At 44.8% G+C, this 15,397-nt stretch overlaps 1 protein-coding gene and 1 long non-coding RNA gene across 2 annotated transcripts in view; one reads left to right on the top strand and one right to left on the bottom strand.

Moving 5' to 3' along the window:
• Window positions 1-11,606: 11,606 nt before the first annotated feature.
• LOC109507880 (uncharacterized) lies at window positions 11,607-13,708 on the bottom strand. The gene is made up of 2 exons (XR_002166553.1): window positions 13,558-13,708; window positions 11,607-11,758 (listed from the first exon to the last, which is right to left on the bottom strand). It is a non-coding gene; the product is annotated as an uncharacterized LOC109507880 (long non-coding RNA).
• Window positions 13,709-13,913: 205 nt separating this feature from the next.
• The window catches only part of LOC109507879 (N-chimaerin-like), an 8,421-nt gene continuing 6,937 nt past the window's right edge, over window positions 13,914-15,397 (top strand). Inside the window, exon 1 of the mRNA XM_019857616.1 lies at window positions 13,914-14,484. Coding sequence (XP_019713175.1) covers window positions 14,233-14,484 — 252 coding nt within the window. The 5' untranslated portion in view covers window positions 13,914-14,232. The remainder of the gene's footprint in view (window positions 14,485-15,397) is intronic.

The raw sequence follows: 15,397 nt of genomic DNA, 5'->3' as shown, positions 1-15,397 counted from the left end.
GCTGAATCCGATGTTCCCATTGGACTTATTTTGAATTCTGCGCTGTTGGGATCCGCTATCGTCGCTTTGGGCCGTTCTGAGAATGTTCACGCGTAGCCTCTGGCCGTTCACACGAATGGAGGAGGCCCGTTTAGAAGCCTTCGTGTTTCCAGCAACATTCCGCCCGTAGTTGATTGTTGCCTGTGATTGTCGGCCTGCGTCGTCATGGCGATGGCCTCCTGATTCAACGCCCGTTCATGTTTTGGTAGACATGGTCGGTTGACACTAAGTGGGGGCGCCTTCCTTTTCCTCTTGAAGTTGAGTGTAAATAGCTTCATGCCGCACACGTGACAAGATGATGCTCCTCCGGTTGCTCCTTTTCAATGAAATCGCGTAGGAAAAACATCACAGATACATTTGTATGTTCTAGGTGTTGTGCTTCATAGTTCTTTATAATAGCTGAACGGTTCCAAAGTTTTGCGGAATTTTCGAGAAAACGACCAGAAATAAAATAGGTTCCGCCGTGATGTTAAAATGTATTCTCTACTGGCTTACTACTGTGTAGTCATCCAAGATGATTTTTGTTCTTCTTTTCTTCGGTTTTGTGCTCTCTGCATGACATTATGATTCTCTGCGAGAATTCAACAATGTTTCAGTCACCTGTCAAGTCATCAAGCGGCGTTGTTTTAGTTGTACTACTCAACCAGGGTGTGATCTTGTGTTCAGTGTGTACTTGTGATGGTGAACGTTCTCTTATCAATTTCAATTGATAACTTGTTGAAATAAACCTTTTAATAGCTATTTACATTCGTCTCTGCTTCTTTTTAATTGTGCAGAAATAGAAATATCTCTAGTTTTTTTTTATTTGCACTAGATATGAACAGCTATCACAATAACATCTTGCGTTGGATTTTTCCCACACACAAAAAAAAAATCATTTAAAGTATTTCATGTAGTTTTTCTGTGGTGTCTACTGCCACCCAGTGGCACCATAAAGTCAAGCATTGAAGCAAAATTTGCCATGAAATGGATTTTATATAAATATGAGAGCCAGTTAAAGTCAAGTACTGTGTTTCCTGTTGGACCCTTTCAAAAGTGGTGTCCCTCCCTGTGGCAAATGTTTTACTCGTAAACCAAACATTCCCACAGATTTTTGGTCCATTCATGTGCGTCTCGTGAAATTAGAAGAGAAAAAGTTCATTTCATTGTTGTAATTCATTTGAAAAACTGACGTTCATTTATACATTTTTTTTTTCATCAAACACAAAGGAAAATATTGTGCAGAAGGTCAATTTCGACGGAATTTCGATATTAAAAATCATTTTGATTGTTTCTTCATCTTAATGTTTCGAGGTCGTGTGTTCAAATCCCGGTTTCGTCCTTCCCGCGTGGTGTGGAGAATGATGGGATAGATGTTTTTAATTTTCTTGCAATGGTGAATTGCCCCTTAAAAAAATAGAGAGAGAGAGAGAGAGAGATTTTTTTTTTTTAAGCGAGTGAGAGAAATGCTCTATTATCAAATTTCCCCCAGGTGGCGCTGCCTTCAAACGTATTGGAGTGGTGTGACTGAAGTGGACCGTTCCTGTCGACAGGATGGTTAGGAGAATGACCTTCCACAACACAAATAGCTCGACTGGAATTAAGTGTTGATACGCTTACACTTGCTGTTGAATGACATGCAATTTAATAAGTTCCCCTGTTCCCCTCAAATATACTTGAAATGAAATTGTTGGTCTATTTTAATGTAGGCGGCCGAGTGGTTAGCGCATCCACCTCACAGTGCAGAGGTGCCGGGTTCGATTCTAGCTCCGGCCTTCCTGTGTTGAGTTTGCATGTTCTCCCCGTGGCTGTGTGGGTTTTCTCCGGGTACTCCGGTTTCCTCCCACTTTCCAAAAACATGCATTGCAGGTAAATGGACGCACAACCATTTGCGCTCACAATCACAGGGATAATTTAGAGTCCCTGTGATTGTGAGCGCAAATGGTTGTGCATCTATGTGTGCCCTGCAATTGGCTGGCAACCAGTTCAGGGTGTCCCCCGCCTACTACCCGAAGACGGCTGGGATAGACTCCAGCATGCCCACGACCCGTGGGAGGATAAGCGGATCAAAAAATGGATGGATGGGTACAGATTTGACCTAAAATCAACATAATAATGAGTTAGAATATGAATTTACTCGTTTACTGAATTCTCAATAGCAACAAGGCGCTTCTGGATGGTGCATAAGTAGGCCATGCTTGATTAGCTGCTGATCGCACCAACATTATTATGTGGGTCACGGCATTCACAAATAACATGTTTGCTTTGGGAGCCGGGAGGGGGGGCTTTATACATACAAAGCCGCAAGCAAAAACGATGCCGCTACGCTGCGACATCATCTTTAAGGGGATGATGAGTACAAAGCGTCGCAGTGTAACATCAGGCCAATTCCTTTATTTTATCATGCCCACTGAAAACATGAACGAGATGGGAGATTCAGCTCTTATTTACAGCTGACAAACGACGACTTTGTATCAAAACACCACCTTTTTTTTTATTTTATTTTTTTAGATGAGCAACATTATTAGAGCAGATGTTAAAATGCAAAGAGAAAAGAGATTCAAGCCAGCGTGGGACTGCATAAATGTAGCCCAATTTTGAGCCGACGGACATGTCGCAGATAAACAGTGTCTCAAAGCCGATTATGAGTTGTCTTGCCGCGTCGACCTTCGAACAGTTGGACCGATAGGAAGACGGTGCCCCCCTACATATGACGAGAGACAGGACGTGGCATACGCAAGCACAATGTGGTGTCCGGTATTTAAAAAGCCACTTGAACAAAAGGGGAAATATCAAGCATAAGTAGCATTTCATCTCGTGCTCCTGGTGTTTTGGGTCATGATTTTACTCACCTATTCAGTTTCATCTTGATTTAAATTGACACACGTCGTCAACACACTTTGTATAAGTGATAACAAACACAATGTATAGGTAAAAACGGCCAGATGATGTACTGACAGGCAGATTGATTCCATAACGTGGCGAGCGTTTGACCCTTAGCGGTGTGCCCGTGTGGAGCAGCACTTTTAATTAAGCGAGGATTAAGGCCAAACACCCTCATTGACAGGCAAATGTGTCATAAATACAAACGAAGCGACACCCTGCTTGTTTTTCTTTAGGGGGCATCAGGGGTAAATTAAAAAAAAAGGCGCAGGCTGGTGAATAAAAGATGCCGCAGGCTAACAATGAAGAGCTGCTGAGTGCCATTTTTTTTTTTTCTCAGAACCGGCTTTAACCCCTCAAATCCGGGGAGACGGAGATGAAACAGCTTGATTTACATTTAATTCAGATTATGTAAATAGACTGCTTGTGTCCCAAACCAAACAGGAACAAGCTGCCCGCAGCAGCCACTCAAGATGGCGTCTATTATGATGCAAATGTCAAGGAGGAGAAGATTTCGTTCGCACATAATGTGGCCGTTCATTTATTCAGTCGTGAAGCTCAGATGAGAAATGATAAATCATGACGAGGAGTGACTGGCCATCTACTTTGACTCCTTTCGCCCTGGACGGGACGACGGTTGCAAAGAAATGGCAAATTTCCAGTCAATTGGGATTTAGAAATGCAGTAGAATCTCGATTTAACGGACTGGTTGGGGGAAGGGGGCGACCATTACGTTGAAGTACTCTCCAGGACCTAAAAACACCCAATACAGTATAAAATTGTTATATTGTGCTTTTTTTTTCCCTAGGCTAAAAATGCCCAATACAGTACAAAAATATTGTAGATGAATATAGAAAAGCTTGACACAGTTTACCCAAGGGAGAAGCGTAACAGCTTATCCGGTCGTGTTCATGAGCCCCACAATGTTTCACCTCCGTTATGATTTGGTGCCACATGGCTTTATGGAAAAAAAAACAACTGTGCCATAAACAGTGTGTTCAAGAGATGTGTACATGACTCGCACCTGAGTTAAAAAAATAACAAAAAATGAAATGCCCCTGCCAATGTGGCCGCCATATTGACGCACATTTTAGCCTGCTCTAGTCTACCGCAAAGTCTGTTTGTCTTTTACAGGAATGAAGCGCAATCCTGAAACATGCAACCACTCTCTTATCTCTTAATGTCACCAGAGTACCGTTTACTGGCAATATTGGTACTAACAGACTCAAATGTACCGTACAAAATTGCATTTTGAGTGTGCGAGACACTATTTTTCTGGACCCTGTTGGTTCCGGGTTTCTAAAAGCTTTCACTGTTCTCAGCATTTAAAAAAAAAAAAAAGATTCCTGCAGCTTACTGATCTGATGTGACCGTCGTCTTTGTGTATTTACTCTGTATGTATTTCCGTTCTGCCCCCTTGTGGCCAAGGGGCGCACACTCAGAAGGAGCAGCATCATGCCCATTGAATGATCATGATGTACAAACTGTTACATTCCATTCAATTTTGTTATTCCTCTCTGTTTTTATAAAGCATAATACATTAAATGGCTTTTTTTTTCTCCTCTTTAGAGAGGCACAGCAGTACTGTTGGGTAGGCAAAGCCCCAGCGGGCACGTGCACGCGCTCCACTCCGCCGATCCCTCCCCCCGAGCATTGGCCTTTGAAAGAGGCTCCAGGAGGTCGCCTCCATTGGCAGCTCGCATTAGTATTCATGCCAGGCCGGTTTAGTCTAGTCGCTCTTGTGCTGCATCGGCACAATTGTCTTCCTCTGCATGCAATTTGTACTATTGGCTGCATGCCGCTCATACCGTGCTGCGTCTGACATGTTATTTTCATAAAGCGAAGCCTGTGTTCACGTTCAGAAAGTTTTATCAGAACTCGCTTCAATTCGGAAACAGATACATATGCCTGTGATTGTTTCAACTCAAGACATCCATCCATTCATTTTCTGAAGCGCTTCTGAACTGTATACTAATATATACCGTATTTCTACCTATATTCATCCATACTGAACATCCTCCACACAAACCCAACATGCAGTTTATTTTCACACAAGTTTTTCAACTGGTGTAACTTTGGACATTGCTTGAATTCTTCACTCAACGTGTGATTCCACAACTTTCATTCATATGTGTGAACAAATTAAATGTCTGCAATTGACCTAGCACGCAAATTCCAACACAGCAAATCTCGAGGCGAGATTCAACTCCAGAACCTCTTCGCTGGGATGCACAAGTACGACCAACTCAGGCTCAATGTGATCGATGGGGGGCTTGTGGCTACCAATTCTGCTTTACAGTTTGGAGGTCTTGGGTTCAAATTTCAGCCGTGTTTGCATGTTGCGTGGGGAGTTTGCATGTTTTTGCCATGCAAAGCTACCATTTTCCCCATCGGTGGAATGCTTGTTTATCTGCAGTATGCGTGCCTTGTTAAGCGCTATTGAAAATGAACGGATGGGGAGACTCTGATGTCAGAAAAGTGCATCGCCTGAACTTTGACACGTTCGCTCACTCGCGCCGATTGTTAAATAGGAGCACGAGGACCCCAGGGTGGTTTTGTTCCCGTGAGCTACGACTTGCCATGATGACCACATTCCCGTTCAGCTTTTTAATTAAAACACCCCTCATCCCGTAGGTTCTTCCTCGATTTCATATTCAGCATATAAAATGTTACGATGCTCTTTTAGAGGCTGTAAAACATTCCCCCGCGCGCTCACTGACATTGACCGCATTACAATGTCAACCAGTGGCACACCTGCCCCCCCCCCGTGCCACCGTCTCCTCACCCCCACCCAATCCCCGCCTTCCTCCCTCTCCCATGCATTGACCACTGATTACGTCTTTGCAAGCGCAGTTGTCTTGATTGATTGGCTCTCTAGCCGTCTTGATCACCCTCATTAGCGCCTTCGTTACACCGTTCGTCATATCGTCCGCTGGCTTTTATTGAGCCTCTCGATCTCGTAACCCCGACGTTCAAAGATGAAACATTTTCAGGCGGCTACTTTGACATGTTTGTTTGGACTTGGACTACCTCAGCCGACTTTGGGCAGTGGCAATGTGTCACAGCGGAGGGATAATTTAGAAAGGTGTTAATATCTTAGACTGCAGTTGTGTTGAACGGTATTATATTGCTCAGTTCAAGCAGAGCTGATTTTTTTTTTCGGTACAATTTTGTATACATAGGTGCATCTTTAAAAAAAAAAAGCAGTTTATTTCAGCAACAGTTTAAGAAAAATAAATAAATACAATTAAACGGGGATATTGTCGATTAATTAAATCACAAAAAATACTGTACTTTTCTGAAGCCGAATCCTTGCCGACTTTCCACAACAAAAATAATGCTCATTGTTTTTATTCTTTGTTGAATTTTATAAATAAAGTTTTATGAATGACATAATTGGCATGAAAAAGCAAAAAAAATCGAAACAAAAATCCTGCATGTCAGTAGCCAGTCCACTGCTTTTTTTTGGGTCTCAGTCTGTGTATATTAATTTTTTTTTCAGTGGAGTTATCACAATACCATCATGTGATTAGAAATCGGGGCCGATCACAAGATTTTTTCCTGATCGGTATTGGCTGAAAAAGATTGGATTTTGGAATTTTCTTGATTTCCCTCTTTTGAAGTTATTTTAAGTTGAACCACTGCTGACTTCCGTATAAAAAGTTCTGTGGGGATGTAGCACGTTTCATACACAAGCGTAGACAGAGCATTTAAAGACGTTCACAAAAGACATCGAAAAGTAAAGACATCAAAGTAGGACCTCCTGTTGTGGCCCATGAGTTCCTACGTCCAAATAAATTGCCAGTTTCATATCCGCCTCAGACGCCCTTCACTGGACTATCCTCAACATAAATCAACTGGCTGGCTTCCAATAAATGTTCATGTTGGTGCTTAACAACATGTTGGAAGATCCACCCAGTTTGCCACAATTAGTTCTGTCCGCTTGAGCTCCGGCACGGCCCTGTGCTCGTTTTCTCATGCAAGCCCGGTTAATTTCATGGGATTAGAGGCACCGCTAAACTGGGATTTTTTTTTTTTTTCCTATAAAATGTCCCAGTGAAGCTACTGAGGGGCGTAGATTATGAGCTTGACCCAGAGACAAAACAGTCGGGGGGCTGCCAGGTCACTGCTTTTTAAGAGGCGGCGCTACCACTAGCCGGGTCCATAAAGTCTGTGACTGATGACGAGAACGCAGGGAATAGACTTTCTCCCCTTGTGCGACCAGCTGGTGGTAAACCTGAAAAGGACGCTTCGAGCTGGGAGATCGAGCGTAATGTAACAAGCACCCGGTGTTTGCTTAGCCAACATGGCCAGCTGTTTTGGGGACATGAATGTCACAAACGTTCAGAAATACGTGCTGCTTCTTTTTTTCTTAAGATTACATCAACGGCTAGAGGGATAGAAAAAAAAAGGGATCAAAAAACACACAGAAAGCCAATAGGAAGAATCATTGCAGCTCTGCTTACCTTTTGGATTTGACATGATAGCAGCCTGTGAGGAATGTGGGATTTTTCTGCATTAGAATGCCGTCACATGAATGTTTGCGACAGTCCACGGGCCCCCACTCATGTCTTTTGCAAGACGTGGCTCTGGATCTTATACCCAGCCGAGCAGATCGTGTCATGACTGGAAAAAAAATCCAATTTGGTGGTGTAAATTCACAACTCGCTCACAAACGCATCTTCAGAAATAGGCAGATAAGCGTAGGATTTATTTCCTTGTCTTAATTTCACCCTTGACTGGTGGGTAGGCACTTCAGAGACTCCCATCATTTGGATTCAAACAATTAAAAGTGGCCAAAGGCCCTCTTTCAAATACCTTTGAAATATCACCTTGGCAAAATGGAAATTGCTGGAAGGAGTTTTGAACATGAAACAAACCTGTTAGAATGATCCGGGTTTTGTCAAAGAGGTCAAAGGACAAGACTCACTAAGATCTTCGAGGAACAATATTTTTCGCCAAGGCAGTGCAGTCCTGATGACCCTCGCGGCCTCGCCTTTGGTCTCTTCTCTGGAAGATGTTGCTAAAGCGGAACCTCTTTTCAACGTTACTTACAATGTTTTCACCCACTATAACGATCACATTTCAAAGTCCCGATCTCACGTTTTTCATGTCGATTTTGCTTACAACGAACGCCTTCATAACGTAAACTTCATTATCGCGACCAGATTTTTCCGACAAAATAGTGAAAATGTCTTTGTCACAACGAACCGTGGGAAGTTAACTTCCACCTCGACCTTGCTTATCAACAAAATTACAGCGCGGGAATCCCCTCCGTTGCTTAGCAACGTTACGATCGACTCTTAATTGCGTTCGTCCGGAGCACATGGTCTGAAAACATATCTAGTAAACAACAGCAAATCTCGCTTTCTGTGAAGGCTGAAATCGTCTCTCGCTTTCGAAAGGGAGTCTCTCAGCCAAGACCACGACTTGGCTAGGTCAACAATTCCGATAATCATCCGTTGGGCAACAAAATCATGGCAAAGGTTTGAGGCCAAAAGATGAAAAAAGATTAGCGTAAACGGCTTCGGGGCGCGGCACTTCCAGAACTGGAGACGGCACTTCTCATTTGTTGACCGAATGTTTTCTTCATACCGTATACGCGTATTTGTAATTGACGTGTATATACTGTACAACATGTTCATGTTTTTTTTTTTTGTGGTTTTTTTACATCTATAAAATGTTCATACCGTCTTAGTGGGCGGCCATTTTATTGGAAATGGTTACCACGAACAACCATCACATACAGATTCGTTATATCCCTCGAGGTACGTTCTACCCGGATTCGACTGTAGATAGTAAGTATTGATCTCTGTAAACATTTGTGGTCTGTTCACCCTTTTTTATTACATGTCTCCGAAAACAAAAAAAAAATCTTATCATCTTCCTGGAGCGGGTCACATGTAAGATGGTAACTCCAGCGTTCCCTGGACAAGAAAGCAATATTATGGGATTAGGGAGACGCTATCTGTATTCATTCAAACCGAGTCATAAACCTGCCCTGACAGATGCTGCCTTTTTCCTTGTTTATTGTGCAGCGCTGCTCTCGAGTCGGCCCATTAAGACCCCACAGCAAATAACGTTCTCGTTGCAGTTTGAGTGAATGCCGTGCAGCCCACCGTTCTGCTTTTCATGTTTCAAAGGTGGTGGATGCTGTCTGATGTGGATGTGCCGGGTTGCCGGGGGCTCACTTCCTCTCATCTTTATCTCTGAGAGATGTTACAGAACAGACTATTTCCCCGATCCCTGATAAGTTTGAGTTGTATATTTATTTTGGACAAGCCATGAGTGCAAGTCGAGGCGTGCGAAAGTGGACAATGAGCCAGCGGCAAGCGCGGCTTCGTATCAACAATAACGACGCTTGTCTTTGCAGAGGACATTACAAAAAAAATAAAATAAAGTGGCACTCTTGAGCATGCTTGGGGGATGTTGGACTATCTCGGACGAATGGCTCTCTGCAGTCGTGCCGCTGCGATGAAGTCACACAACGAAGGGAGCTCAAAAACAAGGTTGGATCAGATCACAAAAAGTTCAACCTCAGCGGTTGAAAGCGAGGCATCGCTGTTTGAAAATCCTGACAGATTACGATGCTTGTGTAACGCCTTCTCTTCGGGATATTATGTAAGGCCACCGTGTTTTCCTAGATGCCAGACAGCCAAGTACGAGTATGAATCGTTTGCCTGCTCTTTGTCGGGATAATGGGTTGATATAACAAGCGCAAACCGAGGGAGCTCCGGGCAAGAGGTTCAGTCAAAGGTTCGATGTAAGTAAATACATTCGCGGGTGATCGTCACGCTCCGATATAATACTCAAAGCACCGGAAACTAATAGTGCTGTTATTCATTCTTCATGCATTAGTCATCCGCGATGCATTTGCGGCTCTCTGGGCGTACTTGGATGCGGCAGGAAGGAGGACGATCAGATGGGGGGAGGCGGGGGGTAAGAAAAATACTAGCCCCAGCTTTTGTACATTTGTACATATGTGGATTTCAAGTTCCATTTCAGTATATTTGAAGTGTTTAAACCCTTTTCCTGCACCCTGTAACTTGATAAACATGATAAGCTGTCCACTGCAGTAACTGCTGCCCCCAAAAGGGTTAAAAGACACCCCCGTTGGAGGAAAAAATAAAATGTGTTCCAAATTTTGCTTTCATTGGTCCAAGTCTTGAAATTTGACACGCAGTTAAACGCTTCACGCTTAACGACTAAATTATTCGGGCAACAGCGAAATCAAAGTGCGATTGGGATCCAGACTCGTTGCCAAACTAGCCAAGACACAAAGAGCCATCCGTCACCGTCTGAGCGCTTTTGTTCTCGCTGGTCTTTGTCTCGCCACACCGAGATAAAACATTCTAATTATCGTTTGCCAGCCATAGATTACTCCGTTTTTTTTTTTCCACGTGATTGCCACTTCGAGATCGATGAGCGGGCCCAAAATGCTCCACCGGATCGTGCTGGACTCGACCATTCGGCGGTGGTGATCGCGGGCTTTGTTTCCGTTGTGGCGTCTTTGTTGAATTTTTGTGTCGACAAGACGTAAATGGACCGCAGGACGGCCATGTCGGATTAGGATATCCCTTGAATGACAGCACATTTTGATAATTACTTTTCATCCATCCTTTCGCCGACAACCCGGTGTTGTCGTCGTCCTAAATAAACACCGGTCGAGAATTGAGCCACCGCAGCATGTTTGATCAGGTTAATAGCATTGTGTCACAGAGTTTGAAATAATCCCCAGTTAAACTTGCGCTCACATCAATATCCGATATTTCAATCATGCGCGGCGTGCGGCGCATGCCTCGCCGCGTTCCGACCTTGCTTATGAATCGCAAATCACGATAGCGGCACGCCATACATCACTGTCACAGCGCAGGCTGTTGCAGCCACATGCTGGTAATTTATCTTTCGTGATGAAATTGAGTTTAATTTGTTGCAGCTTTTCTTGCGAGCCCAGAAAAAAACAAAAAAAGGGTTGTTGATGCCTCGGCTTTTAAGACTATAGTGGTATCTCGGAGTCTGATGAAGTGGCTTCTCTGTCGGGGATTTGCGTTGAGCTCTTCCGCACAATTAATCATCGATGATGTTGAGTTTGAACTTTATATTGCGTTCGTCTTGTTGAAAGGTGTTTTGAAGACATTGCTGGATTGATGTTGACGAAACTTGAGGACGGAGACATCCGAGTTCCTCTCCAAACTTTTATCGCGGTGACCCATCTCGCTCACTCATGTTTTCAGCTTACGTAAAAACGTTACGTAACTTTGTGATCCCTGCAGCTTTGCTTTGAGGATGAGAGTCCCGTTGAGCATCACTAAAAGGACGTGCAAGTTTGTTGCTGTGAGGTGGGATTTCCAGATTAGGATTTTTACAGCCGTGTATGAAGAACATGATTACGTAGATGTACTCTATGTCTGTTATGGCCGTTAACATCACATCCAGGCAGAGACAGCGGCTGCCCTTTTAATGGTTCAGCACTCATAAGAAAAACATTTTCTTATGTAACCTTTTTTTTTTTAATACACAGCAGAAAAAAAAAGTGTCATGGCTGTAAGTCGGAGGGAAGCTAAGCAGACCAGGGAAAAATTTTGCAGTCTGTATCCTATCTGAAACCCCTCCCTCAAAAAAAAAAAAAAAAAAAAAAATCCGGACATATTGCTGTCAAATAAAATAGAATAATGGCAAAAGATTAGGTAAGAGAAAAATGGATTGATTAGTGACTATTTATTTCACAAACAGTGTCGTGAGCAAGGTTTAATAATCCGACAGCCAATTGTCGGCGTGGCCTGGCTTTTAAAGGCAGCTAAGGAATATTTCGGGCCAGGTGCGGCTCATGAGGGAACGCCCGCTCTCCAACTGGAGACTGGAAAAAAAACAAAAAACTAAGCAGACAGGACAGGAGCGTGACAGTTTCTAACCGATGCGTCCTTGGTTTAAGCTAGCCCACAAAAACAACATCCAGGTATTCCGTGGGTTCTTCTGTGTGTGTGTGTCTGTGCGATTGTAAAAGTCTGTTTAAAGACCCTTAAAAAAATGAAGCGCCATAAATGCTATAAAACACACCGCTGGAGTATTTAAACTTCTATATCGCAGATTTTACTCATTGCGTCGGTGGTCTGGAACATAAACCCCTGCGATGGAGGCTGGCAGGGTGGGGGGGGCAGTAAATGACTCCTCCAAGGCCGGATATGGATGATCATTTTGAAGATGTGATAGATACTGTCCATCATAAGTTCTCCCCCTCGAGTCTCATTTCTGGGCAATTAGGAGAGCCCAGTAAATCAATCAGCGTCAATTAGAGCCGCGCTCCAAGCGAACCACATCCTGGGAGTGGGACGCACTTTCTGCACTTAACAGCGGCCGACACAATCGCACTAGGAAAGCCCCCTAAAGTGGACGGGGAGGGCGAACTGGCACATACAAAAGCGGTTGCCGCCTTTTATCCGTTTGGAACCGAAATATCCGACTGAGCGAGGGCACGCGCTGAGCAGGAGGCCTGCGACGGAAGCGCTCCGTTTGGCTTTTTTTGATGGTATGATTCAGCGACCGTTAAGACACACCGCACATCGGCACGTCATTTTACATGAGAAGTAGACTTCTCTTCAAAGCTCCCCTCTGCTCCAGGCTGCCTCTGATTTTTATTTTTTTTTTTTGGGGGGGGTACCTTTCCACCCACCGTGATGGGAAAGAATGAACTCCTGTGAAGGGAGTTGGCACTCACTAGCTTCCTGTGTAGTGCTCGAGTAAATGCGTAAGTGTGAATATTGCACCTTCACTTTCAGAAATAGACTGGGCGACACATTTGACTGACGGCGCGAATTACAGAAGCGGGCCGCAGATATTTTGATAGCTCATTTGCATCTGTAGCGGTTGCGTCGGTCTGGGAAGACCAAAGCTGGAGAAAACATTTGGACCGAAAGGCAGACAAAATGCAGCGCGTCGAAAACAGAACACCGCACGCACGGCGATACATTTTTCAACAGTAAACATGTATCGTTGTGTCGGATTTTGAAGTGAGCTCATCATTTATGGATGCTTGTCCCATATACGGTATACACTCAACGAAAGTATGGAGGAAAAAGTAGCCATTACGCCTATAAAATATAAATACAGACAAAAGTATGGTCTCCCTCCCTTTATCGTCGCTCAAGACAGTTTCTGCTCTTCTAGGAAGACAGACACACGTGTAAATGGGGTGGGGGGGGTGAGGGGGGATTAAAACCTATCTGACCCTAGATCAAAAAAAAAAAAAAATGTACAGCAATTGGCCCGCCCCTTGTACGAGTAAATCATGAGTCGATTGTTCACCACAGTCCAGAATGAGATTAAATTGAAAACCCCGCGACCTTAAATGGGCAGTTTGTGCTTTAAAAAGCCTCCAATCGAAAACAATTGAAGAATGCCAATCAGGCGGGTGGGCAAAATTGATCCAAAAGCGATACGAAATCAGCACATCACCCAACATCGCAAAAACGGGATTTCAGTTACTGCTTCGAAGGCGAATCTCTTACCTTATGTTTTTTTTTTTTTGTTTTTTTTTTTAAAGCACCCACAAGTAGTCATTTATTCGATCCTGTATTACACGAAACAATATCGGATTTATTACACAGGGTCTTACAATTTGTTCCCCTCAATAAATCAAATCGTCATTTCGTAACTTACTTGATATTGACATGGGCGATCATAAAATGCAATCGTTGATTGCATTTGACACTTTTTTTTCCCCCCCAAATCTGTGACAAGGCAATTTCCCAAATCAATTCTCTCTTCCTTTAGGGGCCCCACTGCTGTCGCAAGCGCTCTCGGTGCTGATGCGTGACTCATTCGCTGCTCATTACCGCTCCAGCTTCTCCGCTGGGTTATCTGATGGCGCGAGCCTGGTGCTGGTGGGGGCGGGCTGGCAACCACTGTGGCCGATGAACGCGCGCCGCCATTGGCTGGTGGGATCCATTGAATCCGTCGTTGACTACTACAGGACCCACCCCCACAGTCCTCCCCCTTCGCTCTGTCTGCCCCGACAGCATCCAAACAGCGCGTGCTGCCTCCGTTCCAGGGGAGAATATCGTCTCAGCGCAGGGAGGAGAGGATTAACGCCACCGCGCAGCTCATCTGCATACGTGTTCCGAGGGAAGCGCATGAGGCCGTTTTGGTCTCGAGCCTTTTGTCTGCTCCCACCAAGTCTTCTTCGCGACCGCCGTGTACCAGGACTCCTCTCGTGTGGACTCATCGAAGTCATTTCAAGCTCACCTCGCTGACGTTTCGGCAGGGACTTGTGCTCTTCATGCTCGGACCTGGCGGCTGTCTCTTCACCTGAGCCGGGAGACGGCCGAGCCGAGGATGCCGTCGAAAGAGCCGTATGAGGCTCACGAGGAGGACAAGTCGCTGGTGCAAAGGGCCAAACGAGAGGCCAACCAGGAGGAGATTTTGGCAGCCGCTCTGGGGATGAGGATGGGGCCCGAGAAACCGACGGCCACTTTCTGGCAGCCGCTTAAAATCTTCGCCTATTCGCAGCTCACCTCTTTGGTCCGGAGAGCCTCGCTGAAGGAAACCGACCTGGTGCCGATATCAGAGAAAGTCCACAACTTCAAGGTGAGAGTGAGATTCCAAAGCAAACTTCAGGGGCGGCTTGCGTGACCTTTCGAAACGTTGGGTTCTTTTCATCATGTGTGGCTGGAGGCCAGCTTCTCACGCTTCCACAGAGGGAAATGCGATGGGAACGTTTTGGGGGGGGGGGCAGTCGCCGAGTAGAAGATGCGATTAAAAACAACCGTTTTGGTGTGTCCGATGAAAAGAAAATCTGTGGGGTGCCCTGTGAAGCGCCGCTGTTAATTTGAGTGCCAGATGGAGAAATTAGGCCGATGGAGTAAGCAAAAACAGCGCTCGAGTGTACTGTATGTCCACATGCCGTAGTACCAGCGCTCGTGTTTTGGTCTGCTTGGAATTGAGAGCGGGAAGGGAAATGTTACTAGCAAGGCTTTGAACTGCTGCCGCCCTCTTGCCTCCTTCTTTGTTCCCATCTCTTACGACTAAATGTTCCTTTTTAACATATAATGAGCGCAGTTCCTGTATTTAAAAGCCATTACCAAGAAAACCACAACATCCAAGACCCCAGATGGAGCCTTCTGATCTCAGGAGGCGACCAATTTTTTTTCCTGTTTTTTTTGTGGTTATTGACGTTCTCTTTTCCCCCCAAAAAAAACAAGTTTCAGAAATGAAACATTTCAATTCAGGCAAGAGGCAGTACAGATTTTTGTTCTCCAACGGCAGCCTCAATCTGCGGATTGCAAAGTAAAACGTTCAGCTCGATGTCGGCGACACGATTATTTCGACGATTTCTCGATTTGTCTGCTTGAAGCCTCAAACTGCCGCTTCCGGGCTCCCAGGGGCCTTCCTGATTGGCTAGCTGTTGCTACCTGGTGGAATTGGCTGTTTCCATAGCAAATTTCCCATCATGCTCGTGGGGTGCACCCCCCCATTCCCCCTCCTACACAACCCCCCCCCC

The sequence above is a fragment of the Hippocampus comes genome, unplaced genomic scaffold (genome assembly GCF_001891065.2).
Source record: "Hippocampus comes isolate QL1 unplaced genomic scaffold, H_comes_QL1_v1.1 scaffold359, whole genome shotgun sequence".
Taxonomy (NCBI): domain Eukaryota; kingdom Metazoa; phylum Chordata; class Actinopteri; order Syngnathiformes; family Syngnathidae; genus Hippocampus; species Hippocampus comes.
Note: the sequence above shows the minus strand (reverse complement) of the source record. Positions and strands in the feature narration are given on the sequence as shown.